The 26,838-nt window shown below is 39.6% G+C and overlaps 3 protein-coding genes across 6 annotated transcripts in view; all 3 read right to left on the reverse strand.

The window, feature by feature from the left end:
- LOC310637903 (protocadherin gamma-A11-like) overlaps positions 1-26,838 on the reverse strand; it is a gene marked incomplete at its 5' end in the record, with an annotated part of 208,011 nt that overhangs the window by 137,624 nt on the left and 43,549 nt on the right. Inside the window, one exon of one of the 4 annotated variants that reach the window (XM_083358515.1) lies at positions 15,229-15,251. The exons of 2 other annotated variants lie outside the window; for them this stretch is intronic. In XM_083358515.1, the coding sequence (XP_083214641.1) occupies positions 15,229-15,246 (18 nt within the window). Of the gene's footprint in view, positions 1-7,846; positions 10,268-15,228; positions 15,252-26,838 lie in introns of those variants that run through there. One more of the 4 variants, XM_083358518.1, reaches the window with a different exon arrangement.
- LOC310637661 (protocadherin gamma-B6-like) lies at positions 772-3,465 on the reverse strand (the record flags this gene model as incomplete). The annotated part of the gene is made up of 1 exon (XM_083358164.1): positions 772-3,465. The coding sequence occupies one exon, from the start codon at positions 3,463-3,465 to the stop codon at positions 952-954; it is 2,514 nt and encodes an 837-aa protein (XP_083214290.1). The 3' UTR covers positions 772-951.
- On the reverse strand, positions 15,316-26,025 carry LOC310637662 (uncharacterized protein; the record flags this gene model as incomplete). The annotated part of the gene is made up of 2 exons (XM_083358165.1): positions 15,316-17,688; positions 23,605-26,025. Coding segments are annotated over 2 exons (4,794 nt in total), but the record flags the coding sequence as incomplete, so codon positions are not given.

Here is a 26,838-nt window from a genome sequence, read left to right on the forward strand (position 1 = left end):
TCTCTTTATTTGCAAGAAAGTTTTTCCTGTGCGCATCAAAAATTACTTTATAATTAAAACTTAATTAGTTTAATTTATTAAAATAAATACATAGAGGGTAGAAATGATTTTAGATGAATTATAGTCACAATAGAAAACAAAATGGAATTTCATATTAGCTTCATCTGGTAAAAATGTCTCATACAAAATATTGGCATCCATTATTGAGACATTTCATGTGTATTGAAAAAGGTGAACCGTGAGTGCTTCAAACGCTCCCTATTAATTACTGTTACAAGATATTCTACTGAAGAATCATTAAAAAGTCATTCATTATATATATTTGAGGTTATTGCTACTTAATTTCACTCAAAATATTTACAAATGATTGAAGTTTGGTCATTTCCTTTCCTTTTACTAGAAAAAAAAAACTATGGAAAAACCCTGATCAATTCTTATCTAGTTTCAGTCATACTTACAAACAACATATTTATGACAGCGTAAAGTGCCCAGAATTGCTTGACAGTGAGATGGGTAGCAGATAAACTAAATAAATAAATTTGCTCATTACAACAGGTCATTTAGTGACTGTTCGAAGTTACAACACCACTGAGAAATGTAACTTATAATCATTTTTCATAGATACAACCATTATAGCATCACTATGGTCATGTGATACCAAATTCAGATATTTGGTAACTGACTCATAAGACAATTGTAATCCCCCAGGGTCATGTGATCACCTTTTGCGATCTTCTGATAAGCAAAGTCAATGGGGAAGCCAGATTCATGTAACAACAGTTTTACTAATGTAACAACTCTTACCATTTGTGACAAGAAAGGTCATAAAATGCAGAAAAATTGACATAAAAACTTTCTCACTAAGCAACAGAAATGTTGGGTTCAGTTGTGGTCATAACTGAAGGATTACGTGAATACAATAAAGTAGATTTCCTTATTTTTACACAGAAATCAAAGGACATGATAGTTTTTATACAATCTTTTAACACTTTCAATTTCATTAACAAGATATGTAAAATTGGTACTCTTCAAAGGACAACTCACCAAGTTAGTTTTCTCCATCTCAGAAATTACGACATTGGCTCCATTAGTAGGCAGAAGAACATCAGAATTTTGGTTGCATGAAATATATTCAGCAGTTTGAACTTTGGGAGTTGGAAAAGTAATTTCATGTATCTTGGACTCGGAGGATAAGCACAGCTGATAGGAATAAGGAATAGTTCCTTCCTCATAATTTGGTGGGAATATAATGGCATTGCTGGAATGGGGAATGGGAGCAAAGCACGGGAGAAATTTCAGATTCCCCGACTGTCGGAGTTTCATCATAATGACTAGAGTTACAGTCAAGAGGAACAAAAAGGAGATCAAAGTTAAGGCCAGCACGAGGTAGAACTGGAGCTCAGACTGTTGCTCTGAATCAATGGTTTGGTTATTTATTTCTGGCAGTGCCTCTTGGAAGTTTTCAGCAAAAATCAGATTGAGACTGACTGTAGCAGACAGAGGGGGCTGCCCGTTATCCTTCACTAAGACCACCAGCTTCTGCTTCAGGGCGTCCCTTTCCAGAAACGTCCGCAGTGTCCTGATTTCACCAGTGTGGGCACCAATTGTGAAGAGTCCCGGCTCAGTGGCTTGCAGTAGGTGATAGGAGAGCCAGGCATTGTGCCCAGAGTCGGCATCCACAGCCACCACCTTTGTAACCAGGTACCCCGTCTCTGCCGAGCGAGGCACCATCTCAAAGGAGGCCGAGCCCTCCGCTCCTGGAGAAGGATACAGAATTTGAGGGCTTTGGTCATTTTGGTCCAGGATGAACACCTTCACTGTGGCATTGCTGCTGAGAGGTGGGGAGCCGCCATCTTCAGCCTTCACCTGTACCTCAAACTCTCTGAGTTGCTCATAGTCAAAAGACCTCTGAGAATAGAGGGTGCCACTTTCTGAGTTAATGGAGAGGTAAGACGGGAGAGGTAGCGCCTCTATTTTGCTAGTCAGGATGGAGAAGGTGATCCTAGCGTTGCGACCAAGATCGGGGTCTACAGCTTTGATGCTGAAGATGGAGGAGCTAGCAGGATTGTTCTCTGCCACGTAGACACTGTATGAGGATTTCTCAAAGGCAGGGGCATTATCGTTGATATCCGAAATCTCCAGTGAGATGGTTTTCTGTGTAGAAAGAGGGGGCGTACCATTGTCTGTGGCTGTGATTGTAAGATTGTACCCTGGGGTGCTTTCTCTGTCTAAGGGACCATTCGTCAGCAGCTTATAGTAGTTATTAGCTGCTGATACTATTTTGAATGGAAAAGCATTCTCTAAATGGCAATTGACTTCCCCGTTATCCCCAGAATCTCTATCATTTGTATTGATGAGGGCTACCAATGTTCCTATTGGAGAGTTTTCAGGAATTTCTCTGGATGAGGAGGCAAGAATCACTTCTGGGGCATTGTCATTTGCATCTAATAGTGTTATTTCAACGTTACAATGAGCTACTAATCCACCTCCATCCCTTGCTTCTACTGCTATGGTATACTTCTCTGTTTCCTCAAAATCTAACTCTTCGTGAATTGATATAAATCCCTGTTCTGAATCCAAGTCAAATTTCCAGTGAGCATTATCAGCAATATCGCTGAAACAGTACCTGATCTGGCCATTGGAACCCTCATCCTTGTCTGTGGCTTTGACTTGTATTACAACAGATCCCTTTGGAGCATTCTCTTTGAGGCTGATTTTGTACACTTTTTGACTGAAGACAGGCGGGTTGTCATTAGCATCTATGACTGTAATCTGTATTTTGGCTGTTCCACTTTTTGCAGGGTTTCCTCCATCAAGAGCTGTAAGTGACAAAGTAATAACACTTTCACTTTCACGATCTAACTGTTTTTCCTGTACCAATTCTACATATTTGTTTGCTGAGTCACGTTTACTAATATCAAGAATAAAATATTGGTTATTTGTTAAATGATAGTCCTGGAGGGAATTTGTTCCAATATCAGGATCTTCTGCTTGTCCAAGAAGAAATGTGGCTCCTGGTAAAGAGGATTCACTAATCTCTAACTTGATATCACCTTTTAAGAAATGTGGTGCATTATCATTAATATCCTGGATCTCTACTGTTATATAAAAGATGTCCATGGGGTTTGCACTCACCACTTCAAAACTGATGGGGCAGACTGCAGTTTCCCCACAGATTTCCTCTCGGTCAATCCTGTCCTTTACATACAGATTCCCATTTTCAGCATTAATGGAGAAGTATTGCTTTTTGCCTAAAGAAAGGATATGCAGGTTGCGATTCCCCACTTCTGCAGTACTCAGCTTCAGATCCTTGGCAAGATTCCCCACAACGGAACCCTTTCCCATTTCCTCTGGGATTGAATAGCGAACGTGCTCCGAGACAGTCTGGCAGACGAAAGACAATAAGAAGAGGAGATGTACTTGCCTTTTTACAGATCTGCTCTTTGCTTTGCTCCTGCCGTCCATCCCACCTGCGGTGAAAAGGGCTTTGTGCGATCCAGTAAGCTGAGGAGTTTAAATTCCCATTGGGAGGAAAGCAGCAAGAGGGTCCTGGGATTCTCCTGAGTTTTATCTACAGTGCAGGGATTTTCTTTTCTCTGCCATGGTGTTTGAGTGTCCCTCAGTCCTGCTCTTTGACTGCTCTGCGCTCGGTGACTGGAGAGTCAGAAGGCAGGAAGCCCATCAGATTCCCAGCTGCTTTCTGGCAACTACGTTGGCCAACAGCGGCACTCTGAGTCTCTGATGCAGAACTGCAAGAAGCATCTTAAAGAAATAACTTTGCTTTTTTTCTATTTTGCTGATGAAAGACTGCTTCTATAGATTGCTAAGTAATATCTCTTTCTTGTGTCCTTTTTCAATATTAGAAGCAATAATTTATCTGACAGAAAATTTCAGAAAGCAAAATTTTTCCACAATTTTTTCCTGTATCACTCATAAGTTTTCTGCAATCCATAACTGGGGGAATTCTTTATTAGCGTGATCCGCATGGCACAAAGCAAAGTGTTTTCAAGTTTCTGAATGCTCCAGAAAGGGATCAAGAAGTGAGAAAAGGTGTTGCAACACAATCCACATTGTGCTGTAAGCCAAAGAGAATGAACAGAACAAAAGTAACACCCCTCAAGCAAAAATGCCCAGTCAAAGGCAGAATTTTAATAATAATAGCACGATCCACATGACACAAAGCAAAGTGTGTTGTAAGCCATACAGAGTCACTTGGCTAATCATTAGTGAGCAATACACAGAAAAGTGGAGCTGAGTAAAAAGCATGGTGGAGTGGTGGCAATAAATGCATGATTTCTTTGAAACTGAATCTTCAAATATATACTGTAAATGGATATGTGCGATATCAGAAAACTACTTATAAATATGCAAGTCTTTGAGATACATATGTTCCCTGTGTGAGAATATGTTTAAAATAAACATTTGAAAATATATAGTATGGCTCCCAGAAGGGTTTGGCATCATGATATAGAATAGAATTACTCAGGTTGTTCTGCATACTTTCCATAGAACAAAAGTAACACCCCTCAAGCAAAAATGCCCAGTCAAAGGCAGAATTTTAATAACTTCACAAAAAGAGTAACTGTGCTAATTTAAATCCATCTGAGTATGAAATCTTGAATGATCCCACTTTTAATGCTCTGTTGTAATTTTATGATCAACTAATATAGGTCTCTCCTGTTTCTCAGCCTACAGTTTCATGTCATTAAAAATTAACACTTCATTTGCAATTTTTGTGTGAACAGTTCAAAAAATTTCTTCTCATTTTCTTCTTCTGGATATTTTTACCTTCCCTGTAAAGCCTGCAGCTGTATGATATGCTGGGAGTCTTCCATCCAAGTATTAATCTAACCTTGCTTGGCTTTGGAGGGATCAGTCAAGCTCAACCAAGATTAACTTGATAAGTGCTGCCACCTAGGCTTTTGATGATGCTATTAGTGTTCTGCTGAATATTTGTTACTATTCTTATTGACTACGGTCATTCAACCTGATAAAAGAGAATTTGCTGGCTTTGGAAATTTATTTAGAACAAGAGAATTCCACTGAAATTCTTATTGGTGGAATACAATGTTTCATATTCATTCAATTACAAGATGCTCACAAAGTGTAAAGTTTGATTATTCAACAATCATCTCTGAATGATGTGTGAGTAAACAAGTGTGATACGGTAACAAAAAGACAACTAAAAGTATGAAGAGAAATAAAACGTTTATCCTTAGTTGTATATTTAGTGCCGGGTTTTGTGACTTTAGGTAATTAGCAACAATTATTAGAATGTAACATTAAGATGAGAAGGAAAATAATAGTACTTTTCAAATCCTTGAAAGAATGTAATATAGAACAGATCTTTCCTCTGCCACGTGGTAACAAGTTTTAAGAAAGCCCTTACAAGTGGATTTTAGAAGGAACTTTTCAACGGTATCAGTGGTTTGATAGTGGAACCAATTAGATATTAGATTAGCTATGGTGGCCAAATTGTGATTTTGTGATCTTGGATTTAAAAATCCTTAGCTTCTATTATCATAAGTAATGGCTACACTCCTACTAACTTTGGATGAGTGGTACACTTTTGAAGGGAATATCAATACGACCTTCAGTTTAAAAAATCCATTTAATCTAATCTGGAATTCTTTTATTAAGTTTATTCATATAAAAATTACTTCTCTTAGATGCTGTGGTATAATCACTATCTATATCCAGTATATACCCTAAAGAAGTGATACTTGTAACAACAACAACAAAAAAAAAACCATCCAGAAAGTAATACTACTTGAGCACTTAGGGATTTTTCAAAATCAAATTAATTAACATAGAATGCGAAATAATTATATGATCTGACGAGAAACCAGAGTATATAGATCAGGGGTGTCAAACTGCTGGCCCGTGGGCTGGATGCATCATCGTGAAACAGCGCCAACCCCATTGCCAGCAATGGAAAAAAAGTCACAATACGTTGCAACACATCATGTGACGTTGCGAGCTTGACACCCATGATATAGGTTATTGAAGAGTTGTTTATTCATATAACGGAGGAACACTTAATATAAAGGCAAAAGCAAATTATTACCAGTGAATCTCGTTGAGTCAGTAATATTTTCATAGCATAAAACGCAAATATACTATATACTCTTATCTAAACACTTGACATGTAATATTAGATAAGTGTGTATGCGACTGAAAAGTGAATACTTTCAGAGAACTGATTACCTAATATCAGTACCATATCTCTTAGTATTGGCATAATCCTAAATTCATTATGCGATTAGGGAATTAGCATATTTCTTTTAGCATAATTCAGGACATCTTTGCAAGCATAATTCAAATACTATCTGAGAATAATGTTAAAAAGAGCATTACCTCCCCTTCCTCTTTAAAACCTATCATTGCAATAAGCACAAAGGGTACAACATAAGTAAAACCTAAGTAAAATAGGGCCATACATAAATTAAGGCCAGTTTAAAATCTTCAAATTCATGGAAAAGTCATTACCTAGACATAAGAAATTTATTTTAGTATAAAATACTTTTAAAAAAGGAACTTACCTTGCTATTGCTCTCAGTTGGACAATTCAGATTAATTATCCCACATTCTGAGCAAAGGACATGTTTAAATTGCTTGCCAGAAGAAATATTAAAAAGGTAAAGGTAAAGGTTCCCCTGCACATGCGTGCTAGTCGTTTCTGACTCTAGGGGCTGGTGCTCATCTCCGTTTCATAGCCGAAGAGCCAGCGCTTGTCCGAGGACGTCTCCGTGGTCATGTGGCTGGTATGACTAGACGCCAAAGGCGCACGGAACGCTGTTACCTTCCCACCGTAGTGGTCCCTATTTTTCTACTTGCATTTTTACGTGCTTTCGAACTGCTAGGTGGGCAGAAGCTGGGACGAGTAACAGGTGCTCACTCTGTTACGCGGCACTCGGGATTCGACCTAGGTTTGTCTTGGGAAGTCCACTATGGCCTAATCAGGCAGCCAAAATGATAAACTCACTGATACTGAATACAGAATGGCAAACTAGCTCTACCTCCTTTCCTAAGCATTTTCTTTTAAACATCTCTGTCCCTATGTGGAAACTAGCAAGCTACATGAAATATCTAACTTTACTTATTTTTAGCAGCTTTGTCATGCTGGCCTATTGTGATGACTACTGCTCTCCTGGAAGCGAAATTCAGAAGAATCCCTTATAATGACCAATACTTGTGGATCAAACACAGTGGAATTCCTAAGCCGGGTTCTCCAACTCCCGGTCTGTAGACCAGTACCGGCGCGCAGCATGCCAGCAACCCGTCTGCACAAACAAGCAAAGCCTCATCTGTAAGATGCAGGCAGCACACAAAATCACGCACCCTCCGGTCCATGGAGAAACCTCTCTCCACGGAACCGGGCCCTGGTTTCCAAAAAGTTGGGGACCTCTGCCCTAAGCCATACTTTATTATATTGCCTCTTGCACAGAAATATTAGGAAGAGGTTTATTGTATTTCTTTTAGTGGACTAATTAAGATGCATGCATTTCTTTATGTTCAACTACTGGTGGCGGAATAGTATAATCTTAGATCTCCAGGAGGGAACAGATTCTTCTTTGCTACTGGAAACTGAGAAGCAAAAAGTAAAACCAGAAACAAACTGCAACATGCGTAAAAAAAAAGCATCTTCTTTCTCACTTTTCCTTTCTTTTTAATAGGTTTATTTTTTTTCTGTATTTTGCACTATAAATAACAAAAATGATTGTTTTTTTTTTTAAAAATGATTGTTACTGATCAGAATGATAAAAAAAAGAATGGAATTAGCTTCTGAATAACAGGTGTACTCTAGGGGACAGATCTATGGGGTTTGCATTTAATTGATATTTACCTTCTCGTTATTTTCCACTTGAGGATGCAAACTGCTTTCTCCATCACTTGAAAGAGGGACCTCAGTTTTTTCACCACAAAGCATATTCTCTGCAATATGAATGTTTGGTGCCAGGAAGGTAAATTCATTCTTCCTGGATTCTGAGGAGAGGCAAAGCTGGTAGGAATAAGGCAGAGTCCCATCTTGAAAATTGGGTGGAAATATGACCCCAGCTGTGGAATGGGAAACGGGAGCAAAACATGCTAAGAAACTGGACTTTCCTGACTGCCGGAGTTTGATGGCAATGGCCAGAATCACTGACAAGAGGAATAAAAATGACATCACAGCTAAGGCCACCACCAAATAGAACTGCAGGTCCGACTGATCCTCTGAGCTGTTCATCTGGCTTTTCATCTCCGGAAGGGCCTCCTGGAAGTTCTCAGCAAACACCAGGTTCAGAGTGACAGAGGCCGAGAGGGGCGGCCGTCCATTATCCTTCACCAGAAGGACCAGTCTCTGTTTCACGGCATCTCTCTCCATAAAGGTTCTTGCTGTCCTGATCTCACCCGTATGGGAGCCAACAGTGAAGAGGGCCGGTTCTGTGGCTTGGATCAGCTGGTAGGAGAGCCAGGCGTTGTGTCCGGAATCAGCATCCATGGCCACCACCTTTGTTACCAGATAATCTGCCTCAGCTGAACGAGGGACCATCTCAAAGAAGGCAGAGTCCTTGGAGTCTGGTGAAGGGGACAGGATTTGAGGGCTGTTATCATTCCGATCCAGGATAAACACCCTGACTGTGACGTTGCTGCTGAGAGAGGGACTCCCGCCATCTTGGGCCTTCACCTGCAGCTGGAATTCCCTGAACTGCTCATAGTCAAAGGACCGCTGGGCATAGATGGTGCCGGTCTCAGAATGAATGGAGATATAGGAGGAGATGGGAATTTCTTCTATGTTGCTGGTGAGGATTGAATATGTGATGTGTGAGTTTTGATCCACATCCGGATCAAAGGCTTGAATCTGGAAGATGGAGGCACCAGAAGGATTGTTCTCTGGCACATAGATGCTGTAGGACGCTTTCTCAAAAGCAGGGGCATTGTCATTGATATCAGAGATCTGCAGCAAGATGGTTTGGTTTGTGCTTAATGGAGGAGTTCCCTTGTCAGTGGCTGTGATTGTAATATTATACTCAGATGCTTTTTCCCTGTCTAGAGGTTTATCTGTCAAGAGAGTGTAGTAGTTGTCAGATGATGGAAGAATCTTGAATGGCAAGTCATGTTCTAAATAGCAAAAGATCTTTCCATTATCACCAGCATCTCTGTCATGTACATTGATGAGAGCAATCACTGTCCCAGACTGAGAATCTTCCCGAATGGGACTAAAAACAGATGCAAATATAATTTCTGGCACATTATCATTCTCATCAAGGATTTTTACTTCTACTTTACAATGGGTCATTGATCCACCTCCATCTTTTGCTGCTACAGTCATCACATATTTTCTGGCTTCCTCAAAATCCAATGGTTCCACAAGAGAAATCATTCCACTGGTTGAATCTAGGCTGAATTTCTCATTTGCGCTTTGCGGTATATTGCTGAAATAATATCTGATTTGTGCATTTGAACCTTCATCTTTATCCGAAGCTACCAGTTGCAGCACCAGGAATCCAACTGGTAGGTTTTCCCTCAGACTGACTGTGTAGATTTCTTGGGTGAATATAGGTGGATTATCATTGGCATCTGTGACATTGATCCATATTTGGGCTGTTCCAGTTTTTCTGGGTTTCCCCCCATCCAGCGCAGTAAGTGTTAGCTGAAGGGTTGGTTCACTCTCGCGATCAAGTGGTTTTTGCAGCACTAAATCTGCAAATTTATTTCCATCTTGACTTTCTTTCACATCCAAAGTAAAGTAAGGATTGGTGCTAAGATGGTAATTCTGTAAAGCGTTTGTGCCAATATCCGGATCTTTGGCATTCCCAAGAAGGAACCTAGTGCCTATTTGTGTTGTTTCAATTATCTCCAACTGGATAGTGCTACTGAGAAACTGTGGTGAATTATCATTAATGTCTTGTATCTCTATTTTTAGATGGTAAATATTTAACGGGTTTTCAATAACCACTTTAAGATTAAGAACACATAGTGGGGTTGTGCTGCATATTTCTTCCCTGTCTATCCTGTCATTCACACAGAGGTTTCCATTTTCTGCACTGATTCTGAAATACTGCACCTTGTCCACAGAGATGGCATGCATTTTGCGACTTGCTAGTTCTCTCAGGCTCAGTCCTAGATCCTTTGCAAGATTCCCCACTATAGCACCTTTTGACATCTCCTCGGGGACTGAATAATGAATCTGTTCCGAGACGGCCCGGTAGGAAACCGACAAGAGTAAGAGCGATAGTACTTGCCTTCGGATTGCTCTGCCATTCCCTCCTTGCCCTCGCTCCATCCCCTCTGCGATAAAGCTGGCTGCCTCAAAATCTCATCGGAATAGTAGGAAACACTCTCCTTTCTTCTTAATTTCTGGGGACCAGCCCTTTTCGCAAGGCTGCTTTGCATTTGTTGCTGTTTCCCCTGCCTTTAACGAAATGCCGGAATCCTCCTTTGGGAAGCCTCTGTTTAGCAGCTCTTCTCCATTCTCTTCGGCCTCCCCGTTGGCTAACAGCGACACCCTGAGGCCAGAGGGGAAACTGCAAGGATTTATTTAAAAGTACTTGCGTGAGACCCGTTTTGGGGGTGTTCAAAATAAATGCCACGTTAAGCAACAGAGTTTTGGAAGAGTTGGCATTCTGGTATTTCTTTTTTCTCCTTACGATGCTTTAATTGTAACATACCTCTTAAAAGTTCCAACTTACCCAAGGGAACATAGACTAGGCTTTCAGAATGGCACGAAAAATAAATTATTATTGATGCTTGAATCTCAACCTTCTGACAGCAGTAGGCAAAATCCCAATATTATTGTCCTGCTGTTTTGATATTTTCTTTCTTATCACAGATATACCTCTTTTTCCCTGTATATCTAAGAATGTAGCTTCAATATTTTAAATCATAGTTTCAGTTTAGATCTATTTTTATCCACTTTGGGATTTTGACAAAAAATAAACATTATGCTATAGAATTTCAACAAGTCAATAACTGTTAGATACATGCCAATACATTTTTTTCTCCATCCTAATATTTATTATTGTGTTTATGTCAAAGATGAAATAAAAGTACATACACAAAATAAATATACTGTGGCGGTGGGGGCAATGCTGAGTGTGTTGATGTTCATGGGGGAGGCTATTTGGAATGTTATTTTCCAGAAGACACGCTTACAATTGTTTGAGCCAGTTTTCTCTGTGAATTGCACCTTTCGTCTTTCTCTGACTTGTTCTACTCGCCTCCCCCCTGGATCTTCTTTTAAATGAAACCTTCTTTCAGCTTAAAATATCAACTATCAAGTCAGGGAATAGACAGTGCAGAGACCACCAAAACACTACTGCTGTAGGATGCCATACCAGAGCCTTGGAAACCTACCAATGTATTCCTCTACCCTGCTCATACCAAGCATAATTAAGCAGGGGGATATCTTGAGTTTGTTTTTCACTCCGTCTGAGTTGTATAATTACAATTCTTGTAGTCTGTCTTCCAGATTATTTTTCTACTCTTCTATCTAAGCATAATAATTGGAAGTATGCCTGAAAAAATTAATCTCTTATATATCCATAGCCTACGGGGCAGGAAACCTCCTTCCCCATGGCCACTACTCCCAGATATCTTGGCTCACTTCCTTACTTCACATAATGTTCCATCCTCTCAGCTAATATTCTTTCTCAAGCTCCATCTACTGGACAAATTGGACAACCATTAAATGGCAGCCAAGCGATACAAAAACCTCTATCTTTTTGCTGCCATGTCTGATAGATTAAATGGTTGACTCATAGATTCCCTTCAGGTCTCAGAAATATATACGTATTTTATATTGTTTCTTCCTCTGTGTATGAGGTACTGCATGATTTCCATGTAAGGTGACATTTGTGTATCTCTCTGAGAGATTAAGGAAAAATAGACTGCAGACACGATTCTGAGAGGTCTTATAATAACTTCCTCCATCCCCACTGAGCATCAGGATCTGGATAGTTCCAAAATGAAGGCATCGTGTATGGTCTCTAGGTATGGCATGTATTTTTTTTTATTAAAGAGTTTTACAAAAACAATAGGTATGGCATGTATTGTGGCAAACATGGATGAATTATTTAACCAATCATTGTGAAAGAGTATACTCGAAAGAAAATTACATGAGAAATAATAAGAGTGTTTCTTTCCCCCAAATATGGACTCCGTGCAGACAAGTGGTGAAACAGTTTAGGAAGAGATGGCTTGCCCCAAAATCCAACCTTCTCAATCTGGCATGTTTTTTGGGGGGTAGATAATGTGTCCCATTTTTTTCAAAAATTCAGCCATAAATGATAAAATTGATGTTGTATCCATTTTTAACCCGACTCCTGGCAGATTGTGAAATGGTCCAATTTCTTAGTTTTAGAGAGGTCTAATTAGTCGATTCCTGAAGAAACTACGATGCCATCTCCAACTTTCCATCAGAATCAACACCATTAGAAGCCTAGATGCTTTTCTTGGAGGGTGCTCAGAGTTCTCTGAGACACCTTCTCCCTGTCCCAATATCCCAATGTGATTTTGATATGCCTCTGTAGGTATTCTAATATGTGCAGATCAAAGCTAGGACCTTATTCTTTTGCCCCTCTTGAAAAGGTCTGGTCTAAATTTCTAAGGGCCACATTGCAGGTAGCCCTGTGTATTAATGCAATTCTAAGGAAGGAGGCAAGACTGTTCAGGATCAAAACTAGTGCATGGATCTTCATTATAATACATTGGCTGAAACTGCTGTTCTTCTCCACTGATCTGAGCCCTTTCCTTATGGAGAATAACTATAAATCAACATGGATTAGAACTGTTTTTTAAAAAACTCTCAACATCTCGGAGTCTCCAAGAAAGAGTTCCTAATGGTGGGCTATAAACATGCACTTAAAAGGTAAAAAGATAAAGGTTCCCCCGCACATGTGTGCTAGTCGTTTCTGACTCTAGGGGCCGGTGCTCATCTCCGTTTCAAAGCCGAAGAGCCAGCGCTTGTCCGAGGACATCTCCGTGGTCATGTGGCCGGCATGACTAGGTGCCAAAGGCACACGGAACGCTGTTACCTTCCCACCGTAGTGGTTCCTATTTTTCTACTTGCATTTTTACGTGCTTTCGAGCTGCTAGGTTGGCAGAAGCTGGGACAAGTAACAAGCGCTCACTCTGTTACACGGCACTCAGGATTCGACCCGCCAAACTGCCAACCTTCTGATCGACAAGCTCAGCGTTCTAACCCACTGAGCCACCACATCCCTTAACATGCACTTAGTGCATTTAAACAAAGTATTAAAGATCAGGAAGTTCAACAGGACCAGTCTGCTTTACCCAAGAATGTTTTTTTGGACAGACAGGCCCCCAACTCACAACCCAGCAAGATATTTATATTATACAGCTGTCTCTAAATTTTAGAGGGCATTAACTATAGCATGCTGTAAACGGTCTACACAGAGCTGTTCTGGAAGGCCGATATAAAAAGGTTCCATATGAGCTGAGACTGTGTCCCTGTGGATAAGGGGCCATTGAAACTACAGCCAATATCCTGTTGTATTGCCCCCTATGTAGGGACTCACGGACTCGTAATATCTTACCTGATTAAATATCCCGGAAACTCTGATTATTTTTATGTAAAATTTTATTGTTGGATTAGTGTGATTCAGTTTTTATGAATATAGTTAAGTTTTGTTGCGCTGTCTGTAAAATTAGGCAGACTTTGGTCACCCATTGATTTCACCACCAAGTGTAATCTATTACTATGCCTTGTTCTGTTCTGTTCAGTTTTGTTTTATTTTAATGTTTAATATTTTTGTGGTGGTCCATAATGTAATAAAGATTGAATTGAATTAGATAATGCCTGCAGAAATTTTATTACATGCAAATGTCCAAGAACTCTGCTTATGTTAATGAGGATTTTATTTTAAAGTTACCAAGATGTGTTTTTTGAGATCTGCATATGTGCATATGTCGTTGCTGAATCATTTCATATAAATTAATATTTTTTTTACAGCAGTGCTGTCTTTGGTACGTATGAGGTCCTAAACTATACTTTTCTGTCCTTTCTTCTATGTGAAATTTACATTTCTGGCCTTTGAAATCCATAAAATGGCTTTATTGTTTAACTGAATTCTTCTCTTTATATCAAGCAGCTGCAATTGGGTTCTGCCAGAAATATGTTTTCATTGCTAAAAAAAATCCATGTTTTTATACTTTAAATGTGGAAGTCCACAACTGCAACAAGCAAAAATCATGACATAGTTGCAGATGTTATAAATTCAACTCATATTTTGTCATTGTTTGTGAGTACCTAATGTTGGGGATGCCGCCATTTTCATTCAAGTGGTAATACGAGAGTGATGAAGTGACACATGTTCTCCTTCTCTTATAATCTGCTGCTTAAGTGTAGTGAATAATGAGGAAGTGTGCCTTTATTGACTTTCTTAGATCTGTGAACCTGTGCCACTTCATTGCTCTCTTATTAGAACTCTAAAAAAGAGTTCCAAATTGTAAACTGCTTTGACAGATTTGTCAGAAAGTGTGGAATATGTTAGGAAGAAAGGAAAACAGCGATCCTGTTTAAAAAACCCAGGTGGTTTTTCATTATTATATATCACTTGAAAGTGAGGTACATTTGGTGTGGCATCTTTGACTTGTTTTTATGCCTCCTAATTTGTGACAAAATTTCTTCTGTGCTTGGTTAATTAGATTACTCTGTAACTCAAATATAATTAGTGTAATCAATTACTGTAACATAAATATAGAGAGAGCAGACAAATTATAGTCACAATGCAAAACACAATGCAATTTCATATTATTAGTTTATAAAAATAGCACTAAATATCGGTGTTCATTACTGAGATATTTCATATATAATAAAAAGATGAACCATTCTGAATGCTTCAAATGCTCTCTATAAGGTATTACCAGAATATGTACTATTGTAGAAGCATTAAAAAGTTATCATTATTATTTACTTATTGTTGATATTTCATTCAAAAGTTACATACGGTATGTACAAGTGTACTTGTTTACTTTCAGTAGGAAAAAAACTATGAAAAAATATCAATTCTAAGGTTTTTCTATCACTACGTATGAAACACCTATCTTCCTTAAAATAAAATTAATAATAAAGTGACAGATAATTGCATGAACAATACAGAAAATAGTTTTCTTTCTATACAGAAATTAAAGTATCTGGTAATTGTTATAGACTCATCTACTGTTTCAGTTTCAGAAAAAAGATACATAAACTATAAAGTTGGTACTCTTCAAAGGAAAACTCACCAAATTAGTTTTTTCCATCTCAGAAATTAGGACATTGGCTCCATTAGTAGGCAGAAGAACATCAGATTTTTGGTTGCATGAAATATATTCAGCAGTTTGAGCTTTGGAAGTTGGAAAAGTGATTTCATGTATCTTGGACTCGGAGGATAGGCAGAGCTGATAGGAATAAGGAATAGTTCCTTCCTCATAATTTGGTGGGAATATAATGGCATTGCTGGAATGGGGAATGGGAGCAAAGCACGGGAGAAATTTCAGATTCCCCGACTGTCGGAGTTTCATCATAATGACTAGAGTTACAGTCAAGAGGAACAAAAAGGAGATCAAAGTTAAGGCCAGCACGAGGTAGAACTGGAGCTCAGACTGTTGCTCTGAATCGGTGGTTTGGTTATTTATTTCTGGCAGTGCCTCTTGGAAGTTTTCAGCAAAAATCAGATTGAGACTGACTGTAGCAGACAGAGGGGGCTGCCCGTTATCCTTCACTAAGACCACCAGCTTCTGCTTCAGGGCATCCCTTTCCAGAAACGTCCGCAGTGTCCTGATTTCACCAGTGTGGGCACCAATTGTGAAGAGTCCCGGCTCAGTGGCTTGCAGTAGGTGATAGGAGAGCCAGGCATTGTGCCCAGAGTCGGCGTCCACAGCCACCACCTTTGTAACCAGGTACCCCATCTCTGCCGAGCGAGGCACCATCTCAAAGGAGGCCGAGCCCTCCGCTCCTGGAGAAGGATACAGAATTTGAGGACTTTGGTCATTTTGGTCCAGGATGAACACCTTCAGTGTGGCATTGCTGCTGAGAGGCGGGGAGCCGCCATCTTCAGCCTTCACCTGTACCTCAAACTCTCCGAGTTGCTCATAGTCAAAAGACCTCTGAGAATAGAGGGTGCCACTTTCTGAGTTAATGGAGAGGTAAGACGGGAGAGGTAGCGCCTCTATTTTGCTAGTCAGGATAGAGAAGGTGATCCTAGCGTTGCGACCAAGATCGGGGTCTACAGCTTTGATGCTGAAGATGGAGGAGCTAGCAGGATTGTTCTCTGCCACATAGACACTGTATGAGGATTTCTCAAAGGCAGGGGCATTATCGTTGATATCCGAAATCTCCAGTGAGATGGTTTTCTGTGTAGAAAGAGGGGGCGTACCATTGTCTGTGGCTATGATTGTGAGATTGTACCCCGGGGTGCTTTCTCTGTCTAAGGGACCATTCGTCAGCAGCTTATAATAGTTATTAGCTGCTGATACTATTTTGAATGGAAAAGCATTCTCTAAATGGCAATTGACCTCCCCGTTATCCCCCGAATCTCTATCATTTGTATTGATGAGGGCTACCAATGTTCCTATTGGAGAGTTTTCAGGAATTTCTCTGGATGAGGAAGCAAGAATCATTTCTGGGGCATTGTCATTTGCATCTAATAGCGTTATTTCAATGTTACAATGAGCTACTAAACCACCTCCATCTCTTGCTTTTATCCCTATGATATATTTCTCAGTTTCCTCAAAATCTAGCTCTTCTCGTACTGTTATAATTCCAATATGTGGATCTAACTCAAATTTTTGATGCACGTTATCAGCAATATTGCTGAAGCAATAGTTGATCTGGCCATTGGAACCCTCATCCTTGTCTGTGGCTTTGACTTGTATTACAATAGATCCCTTTGGAGCATTCTCTTTGAGGCTGATTTTGTACACTTTTTGGCTGAAGACAGGTGGGTTGTCATTAGCATCTATGACTGTAATCTGTATTTTGGCTGTTCCAGTTTTTGCAGGGTTTCCACCATCAAGAGCACTAAGGGTTAAACTAACAGTACTTTCACTTTCCCGATCCAATTGTTTTTCCAGCACTAATTCTGCATACTTGTTTAAAGAGTCTTGCTTGTTAACTGCTAAAATGAAATACTTATTAATGCTTAGATGATAGTCCTGGACAGAATATATCCCAATATCAGGATCTTCTGCTGGTTCAAATGGAAATGTGGCTCCGGGTAAAGAGGATTCACTTATCTCTAACTTGATATCACCATTTAAAAAATGTGGTGCATTATCATTAATATCCTGGATCTCTACTGTTATATAAAAGATGTCCATGGGGTTTGCACTCACCACTTCAAAACTGATGGGGCAGACTGCAGTTTCCCCACAGATTTCCTCTCGGTCAATCCTGTCCTTTACATACAGATTCCCATTTTCAGCATTAATGGAGAAGTATTGCTTTTTGCCTAAAGAAAGGATATGCAGGTTGCGATTCCCCACTTCTGCAGTACTCAGCTTCAGATCCTTGGCAAGATTCCCCACAACGGAACCCTTTCCCATTTCCTCTGGGATTGAATAGCGAACGTGCTCCGAGACAGTCTGGCAGACGAAAGACAATAAGAAGAGGAGATGTACTTGCCTTTTTACAGATCTGCTCTTTGCTTTGCTCCTGCCGTCCATCCCACCTGCGGTGAAAAGGGCTTTGTGCGATCCAGTAAGCTGAGGAGTTTAAATTCCCATTGGGAGGAAAGCAGCAAGAGGGTCCTGGGATTCTCCTGAGTTTTATCTACAGTGCAGGGATTTTCTTTTCTCTGCCATGGTGTTTGAGTGTCCCTCAGTCCTGCTCTTTGACTGCTCTGCGCTCGGTGACTGGATAGTCAGAAGGCAGGAAGCCCATCAGATTCCCAGCTGCTTTGTGGCAACTACGTTGGCCAACAGCGGCACTCTGAGTCTCTGATGCAGAACTGCAGGAAGCCTCTTAAATATGTTCAGGTTTGTTACCATTTTGGCTATTTTGATTGTGATGGAGAGCTGAATGTATATCAGTTAGGGTAAATGATGTATGTTTACAGGGTTTTTTGTGTATTTTTATCAATAGAGCAAGCAATATTTCATCTCCATGCCAAGGTAGCCACACTTCCTTTCTGCAGCACTCCTATCTTTTTTGAAATCCATAATTCAGTGATCTTCCCTTTCGATAATCAACGTACCATAAAAGCAAAATATATGCAAGTTTATCAGTGCTCCAGAGCTTTTTATTGGGTTAAAAATATAGAGGAAGTTTTTCAGAAGAAGGAATACTATCCCAAAGGAGGCGTTTAAGCATGAATTGTGTAGTTCAGTCATTAAAAGGTTGTTGTGGTTTAAATACAGAATCACTGTTATATGGTGGTGATGCCAGATTATACTGACTTTTCATGAAGAAAAGAAAGATTGTTGTAAAATTGCAATATAATCTATTGAATGGCATTATGCATCTAAAGTAAACTGAGGAAGAACACCAATGCCAGTGTCTAGAAGTGCTGTCCATATTATATGGCCTGTTATGATTTCACACATCATATGTTAGGATATTTGGCTCAATTAGTAATTGTACAATACACAGAAATTTGCAGATGAAAGATCATGATGGTGTTATAATACATTTCATGACTGGTTCAGTGAAATTAAAACTTTAAATTTAGAAATATATATGTATGGCACTAGAAGTCTATTAATAAATATGCAATATATTTCCTAGTGAAGGATTTTTAATAAACTTACTTAAAACTGAATAACATAAGGAATAGGAGTGATTTAGTCCAGAGGTCCCCAACCTTTTGGGCACCAGGGACCAGTTCCATGGTGAAAGGTTTTTCCGCAGACCGGAGTGTGGTTTTGTGTGCTGCCTGCATCCCATGGAAGGGGCTTTGCTTGTTTGTGTGGACCAGTTGCTGGCATGCCACGGACTGGTACTGGTCCACAGACCTGGGGGACCCCTGATTTAGAACTTGTGAAAAGTTATTGTTGAGTGGTCATCCTAAAGCAGTGTTTCTCCACCTTCACAGCTTTAAGATATGTGGACATCATAATTCCTTAGCCAGCATATTAGGAGTTGAAAGTTGCTGAGGTTGGGAATCACTGCTTTAAAGTGATAGAAAGAGACTTTCTGGTGACTAATCATATTATTATTTGTAGTCCACCAACAATGTCTGGAAGGAAAGGATGATTTCATCCTCTTCTTACCCTCCATCCGCTGCAGTGCAATCTCTGCCTGCTCCATGTTCTGGTTTTGGCAGCTCAAGTCCTGCAATCCAGTTTGTCTTTTGTGGTTTACTTTTTGCCAGGAATATCCTCTTTTTTTCAAATGGCTACTGCATGCAGTGACAAGAATATTCTGTCAACTGGGTTACAACAGTATGGGAGGAATAGTATACAAGATCATGTGAAGTGTTAGTACCACTTTACACTGTATTGCATACTTATCTAATTGGGCTATTTGGGAGCTAGGGGGAAGCTGAATCCCCTCTACCTAAAATAATAAGAAGTATGAAATAATACATTGGTAATATTTTTTCCTAAATATTAGTAAAGTACTATTTCCTAAATAGTAAAGAAAGAAAAAAGTAATACTACTCTTAAAAGTCTGTGAAGTTTCAAACCAGTGATATTATGCATGTCAAGCAAATTTTATAACTACCACAATAGCGGAGAAAATACTATAACAGAAGTTACACCAGACAATATTGAGCCAAATGAATTATTGCAAAATGCAAGAAAATAGTTGGTGTGTATATACTTTCTCCAGGATATATAAATTTAATACCTCTGATTCATACAGTAACCCATGTTAATGAAAAAAAATGTGAATTGGGCAAAATCTTAAATTATTACCCTTTTAAAGTCGTTTTGCCTTTTTTATGATCAACAAACAAGGATTTCTTATTTCGCAGTCCAGCGTTATGTAAATACTTCTGTAAAGGTGGAAGATAAAGATTCCCTTCAGTCAGCTTGACTCCTGGTGAAAAGCAGAGATGCTTCTTTGTAGGCAGATATTTCCTCTCATTGTCGCCTTCTGGATCTTTTTCAATTTCCATGTCTAGCCTACAATCCTCAGATATCTTGCTAATTTCCTATCCAGGTTATTAACTCAGCCCAGCTTAGCTTTTGAGGGATCAGCCACTGAACCAAAACCAGCCATATCTTGCACTACTCTTTACTGCAATGCTGAATATTTTTACTATTCATTTCTACTTTTCTTATTTGAAGGGACAGAAGAGAATTTTTTTTGATGAGGAAGAACATGTCAAAGAAATATTTATGAATAAAGCATGATGCTCCTATGTTTATTTAGTTGAAAGATATTCAAGATGTTTGTGTATAAAAAACTGTTCATTCTACAATAATCTGTTCAGAGGTTGCAGCATTTGTGTTTTCTTGCACAGCAAATAAGCCTAAAGAGCAAACAGCAGTACTGGCTAATGCTGCAATGAAAATAAACATACAGTAGCACCCAAGTGAAAATAAAAGTTAAAAATTCTGAAGCACAATCTAAAGGAGCAACCAAGCCTTGCTGTCAATAATCATGTTGACATTTCAGCAATTGGCCGCTCAGTGGGTTACGATGCTGAGCTTGTCGATCGGAAGGTCGGCAGTTTGGCGGGTCGAATCCCGAGTGCCGCATAACAGAGTGAACGCCTGTTACTCGTCCCAGCTTCTGCCAACCTAGAGTTCGAAAGCACGTAAAAATGCAAGTAGAAAAATAGGGACCACTACGGTGGGAAGTAATAGCGTTCTGTGCGCCTTTGGCATCTAGTCATGCCGGCCACATGACCACGGAGACGTCCTCGGACAAGCGCTGGCTCTTTGGCTTTGAAACGGAGATGAGCACCGGCCCCTAGAGTTGGAAACGACTAGCACGCATGTGCAGGGGAATCTTTACCTTTACCTTTTATGGTGCAAAAAAGGTTCTATTTCATATGTAATTTAAATGCAGCCCCATTTGTTTTTGCAAATAGAATCAAGAAGCTCATTCTGCGCTAGCATAGTCCATGAGCAGTGTGGGCCAGCTGGTTTTCCATTGAAAGAAATCATGTACCCTACAATCAATCAACTATTACAGCAGAGTAATTATGAAGTAGAAACAAATTTGCAAGTGAGCCCAAATTATGAGGTTGCATAACTATTACCTAAAAATAAAAATAAAATTCATAACTCTCTCGATGGGAAACAGTCTGATAAGAATTTAACAGAGACAAATGCAAAGTTCTTCACTTAGGAAACAGAAATCAAATCCAAGGGCACAGAATGGGTTATGTGAAGAAGATATTATAATAGTTGACTGCAAACCAAGCCCATAATGTAGTGATTAAAAATGGCAAACACAATGTTAGCTGCATGAATAGAATAAAACTTTAAAATTGCAGGAACTACTTTTTCAGTTTTGTTATACATTTTATACAGATTTGATTTGGATCTGGTTATGACACCATATTGCAGAAGGGTTCAAGATGACTAAAAACAGGTTCTGAGAAGGGCTAAAAGAATGATCATGGAATTTACAAGAACCAGTCTGAAAAAAAAGATGAAAGTTAAGGCTGAGAAAGAAATATTTTCCCTAATTATATATTTAGTGCCCTGTTTTGTGATTAACAACAAGTATGAGTAACCAACTATTATACGAAAGTAATGCTGCAATGAGATGGGATGGGGAGAGGGGAGAAGAGAGGAGAGCTGAGATAGTACTTTTCAAATCCTTGATAGCATGTAATATAGTAAAAAGTCAGAATTTCTTCCTCTGTCATTTTAGAATGCAGCACATGCAAAAACAAAGTTTTAACAAGGCCATTTGCAAATAGATTTCTTAGAAAGAGCTTTCCAACAGAATCAGTGGTTTGATAGTGGAACCAATTATGCAGAGATGTGGTTGGTGCCTTTCACTTACTGTGTTCAAACAGAAGCAGCCTACAGTGCCATCTATCTGTCTTGGGCCCAGTGTACTTATCATCTTAATAAATGATCTAAATGAGGGAATAGACGGGGAGTTCATTAAATCTGCAGATGACCTCAAGCTGGGGGTGGGATTTCTACAGCACTGGGTCCTATCCAGTTCGGTGGTCAAAAAAGTTAAGGTCCTGCAAACAGGCAGGAAAAACCAAATGCATAGATATAGAATAGGTGGTACCTATTCTAGTAATTATTACTGTGAGAGGAATCTAGGTGTTCTAGTGGACACTGCTTAGGTATGAGCCAGCAATGGCTTGCAGCTGCCAAAAAGGTTGTAGGCTGCATCAACAGAGAGATACCATCAAGATCACAATAAGTGATAGTACTGTTCCATACTATGCTAGTGAGGCCACACTTAGACTACTGCATCCAGTTCTGGTTGCCATGATGCAAAAAAGATCCTGAGAAAGAAGAGCAATGAAGAGGATAATAAGTCTAGAGACTAAATCAAATGATGAGCGGTTAAGGAAACGAGGTATGTCTAGTCTAACAAAATGAAGGATTAGGAGTGACTTGATAGCTGATTTCCAGTATTTGAGGGGCAGTCACAGAAATGAGGGGCAGGACAAGAGGTATTGGGTGGAAGCTCATTAAAGAGCGATCCAACCTGGAATTAAGGAGAAATTTCTTGACAGTGAGAACAATTAATTAATGGAACAGCTTGTCTCCTTGAGTCATGGGTACTCCATCGCTGGAGATTTTCAAGAAAAGACTGGACATCCACTTGCTCTATGATTCTATCCTGGATGCTTTAATTTGGATGTTTACAGAACAGAAGATATGGTGGCAAAATTGTATGATTATGTTGCCTTCGGCCTGGAATTTAATTCTGTCTTAGTTTAACTAAAGCATGCTTAGTTTCACACTTATTAACTTTGCACCACTACAGCACTTTTGAAGGGAGCATGAGCACTATGTACCATTGTAAAACCTTTTAATTTTAACTACCTGGGGAAGCTCTTTGTTCTAGCAAACATTTTATTATAGTAAAATATGAGAAGTATTTACTTGTCTAAATTAAGTAACATATGCTGGCATTGTGACGTACAACATGAGAAAAGCATACAGGGGACATAAGAGCGAATATTTTTAGACTAGAGAACAGAAAATAGTCAAATGACTAATATAACTGAAAAAGATCAGCATACAGATTTCCTAAAATCATTATGACATAAGAGAATTCTCTTACATGGTATATTTTCTTAATAATTTTGAAATTAATCTATGCAAGAATAAATCAAATAGTACCTCAGAAAAATTTTGAAAGGACTTTGAAAAGAACTTAAATCCCCACTATAAAAGGTACCATCAACTTAAGTAGAATAAATATTAACTGAAAATTTTTTACTTCATAATAAAACTTACTGTCCAGACACAAGAAATAGATAACTAAAGTTTATGTGATAATTTCTCTTAAATATTGGAAATCCTTAAAAAAAGAAAACTTACCTTGCTATTGTACTCAGTTGGACAAATTAATTATTCCATTTTCTGTGAAATTCATGTTAAATGGCTCAGTGAAATATTGGCAAGAAATATAATTTAAGGTGTTGGACAGTAGAATAGAATCTGCTTCTGAATAAACTAATGTAGAAATGAGCTGCTTCTTAGGAAATGGATTTATGGGGTTTGCATTTAATTGATATTTACCTTCTCGTTGTTTTCCACTTGAGGATGCAAACTGCTTTCTCCATCGCTTGAAAGAGGGACCTCAGTTTTTTCACCACAAAGCATATTCTCTGCAATATGAATGTTTGGTGCCAGGAAGGTAAATTCATTCTTCCTGGATTCTGAGGAGAGGCAAAGCTGGTAGGAATAAGGCAGAGTCCCATCTTGAAAATTGGGTGGAAATATCACCCCAGCTGTGGAATGGGAAACGGGAGCAAAACATGGTAAGAAACTGGACTTTCCTGACTGCCGGAGTTTGATGGCAATGGCCAGAATCACTGACAAGAGGAATAAAAATGACATCACAGCTAAGGCCACCACCAAATAGAACTGCAGGTCCGACTGATCCTCTGAGCTGTTCATCTGGCTTTTCATCTCTGGAAGGGCCTCCTGGAAGTTCTCAGCAAACACCAGGTTCAGAGTGACAGAGGCCGAGAGGGGCGGCCGTCCATTATCCTTCACCAGAAGGACCAGTCTCTGTTTCACGGCATCTCTCTCCATAAAGGTTCTTGCTGTCCTGATCTCACCCGTGTGGGAGCCAACAGTGAAGAGGGCCGGTTCTGTGGCTTGGATCAGCTGGTAGGAGAGCCAGGCGTTGTGTCCTGAATCAGCATCCACGGCCACCACTTTTGTTACCAGATAATCTGCCTCGGCTGAACGAGGGACCATCTCAAAGAAGGCAGAGTCCTTGGAGTCTGGTGAAGGGGACAGGATTTGAGGGCTGTTATCATTCCGATCCAGGATAAACACCCTGACTGTGACGTTGCTGCTGAGAGAGGGACTCCCGCCATCTTGGGCCTTCACCTGCAGCTGGAATTCCCTGAACTGCTCATAGTCAAAAGACCGCTGGGCGTAGATGGTGCCGGTCTCAGAATGAATGGAGATATAGGAGGAGATGGGAAGTTCTTCTATGTTGCTGGTGAGGATTGAATACCTGATGTGTGAGTTTTGATCCACATCCGGATCAAAGGCTTGAATCTGGAAGATGGAAGCACCAGAAGGATTGTTCTCTGGCACGTAGATGCTGTAGGACGCTTTCTCAAAAGCAGGGGCATTGTCATTGATATCAGAGATCTGCAGCAAGATGGTTTTGTTTGTGCTTAATGGAGGAGTTCCCTTGTCAGTGGCTGTGATTGTAATATTATACTCAGATTCTTTTTCTCTGTCCAAAGGTCTGTCTGTCATGACCTTGTAGTAATTGTTAGATGATGGAAGAATCTTGAATGGCAAATTATTTTGCAAAAAGCAAATAAACTCTGCATTATCACCAGCATCTCTGTCGTGTACATTGATGAGAGCAATAACTGTCCCAGACTGAGAATCTTCCAGAATGGGACTAAAAACAGATGCAACTATTATTTCTGGCACATTGTCATTTTCATCAAGGATTTTTACTTCTACTTTACAATGGGTCATTGATGCACCTCCATCTTTTGCTGCTACAGTCATCACATATTCTCTGGCTTCCTCAAAGTCCAATGGTTCCACAAGAGAAATCATTCCACTGGTTGAATCTAGGCTGAATTTCTTATTTGCACTCAGCGGTATATTGCTGAAATAATACCTTATTTGTGCATTTGAACCTTCATCTTTATCAGAAGCTACCAGTTGCAGCACCGGGAATCCAACTGGTAGGTTTTCCCTCAGACTGACTGTGTAGATTTCTTGGGTGAATATAGGTGGATTGTCATTGGCATCGATGACATTGATCCATATTTGGACTGTTCCAGTTTTTCTGGGTTTCCCCCCATCCAGCGCAGTAAGTGTTAGCTGAAGGGTTGGTTCACTCTCGCGATCAAGTGGTTTTTGCAGTACTAAATCTGCAAATTTATTTCCATCTTGACTCTCTTTCACATCCAAAGTAAAGTAAGGATTGGTGCTAAGGTGGTAATTCTGTAAAGCGTTTGTGCCAATATCCGGATCTTTGGCATTCCCAAGAAGGAACCTGGTGCCTATTTGTGTTGTTTCAATTATCTCCAACTGGATAGTGCTACTGAGAAACTGTGGTGAATTATCATTAATGTCTTGTATCTCTACTTTTAGATGGTAAATATTTAACGGATTTTCCATCACTAATTCAATATTAAGAACACATAGTGGGGTTGTGCTGCATATTTCTTCCCTATCTATCCTGTCATTCACACAGAGGTTTCCATTTTCTGCACTGATTCTGAAATACTGCACCTTGTCCACAGAGATGGCATGCATTTTTCGACTTGCTAGTTCTCTGAGGCTCAGTCCTAGATCCTTTGCAAGATTCCCCACTATAGCACCTTTTGACATCTCCTCGGGGACTGAATAATGAATCTGTTCCGAGACGGCCCGGTAGGAAACCGACAAGAGTAAGAGCGATAGTACTTGCCTTCGGATTGCTCTGCCATTCCCTCTTTGCCCTCGCTCCATCCCCTCTGCGATAAAGCTGGCTGCCTCAAAATCTCATCGGAATGCAGAATAGTAGGAAACACTCTCCTTTCTTCTTAATTTCTGGGGACCAGCCCTTTTCGCAAGGCTGCTTTGCATTTGTTGCTGTTTCCCCTGCCTTTAACGAAATGCCGGAATCCTCCTTTGGGAAGCCTCTGTTTAGCAGCTCTTCTCCATTCTCTTCGGCCTCCCCGTTGGCTAACAGCGACACCCTGAGGCCAGAGGGGAAACTGCAAGGATTTATTCAAAAGTACTTCCATGCGACCCGTTTTTGGGGTATTCAGAATAATTGCATTCAGTTTTGGAAGAATTGGCCCTCTGGATTTTTTCTTTATATTTCTGCAATTGTAATGTATCTCTTTCAATGTGCTTTTACTCATGTAAACAGCTGTTAATATCATGATGTACAGTGCAATGTACCTGTCAACTCAGAACTGACTCCATTAGGCCTGGTCTTGTGAAAACAATAATATATTAGCACACTGAGAAACTTCTGCATCTTAAAAGCTCTAACAGAGGCTATAACATTCAAAATAGGTTCAAAGAATGGTGAGACAGTGATATTATTTGGTTATTTTGTATAAACTGATTAAAGGAATCTTATCCTTCTTACTGTGTAGAAAGTAATGTTCTAGTATTCTAAGTTGCTTTGAACTACAGTATACTTTCCTATCATGAACATGTCCTTTTGTTCATATATATCTAATAATGTAGCTATATTATTTTCATCTGAAAAAGCTTCAGGTATATTAGAATATAATCAGGAAAATAACCAATACATTTTTGGCATTTCTT

This window comes from Vipera ursinii (genome assembly GCF_947247035.1).
Source record: "Vipera ursinii genome assembly, chromosome: 3".
Classification (NCBI taxonomy): Eukaryota; Metazoa; Chordata; class Lepidosauria; order Squamata; family Viperidae; genus Vipera; species Vipera ursinii.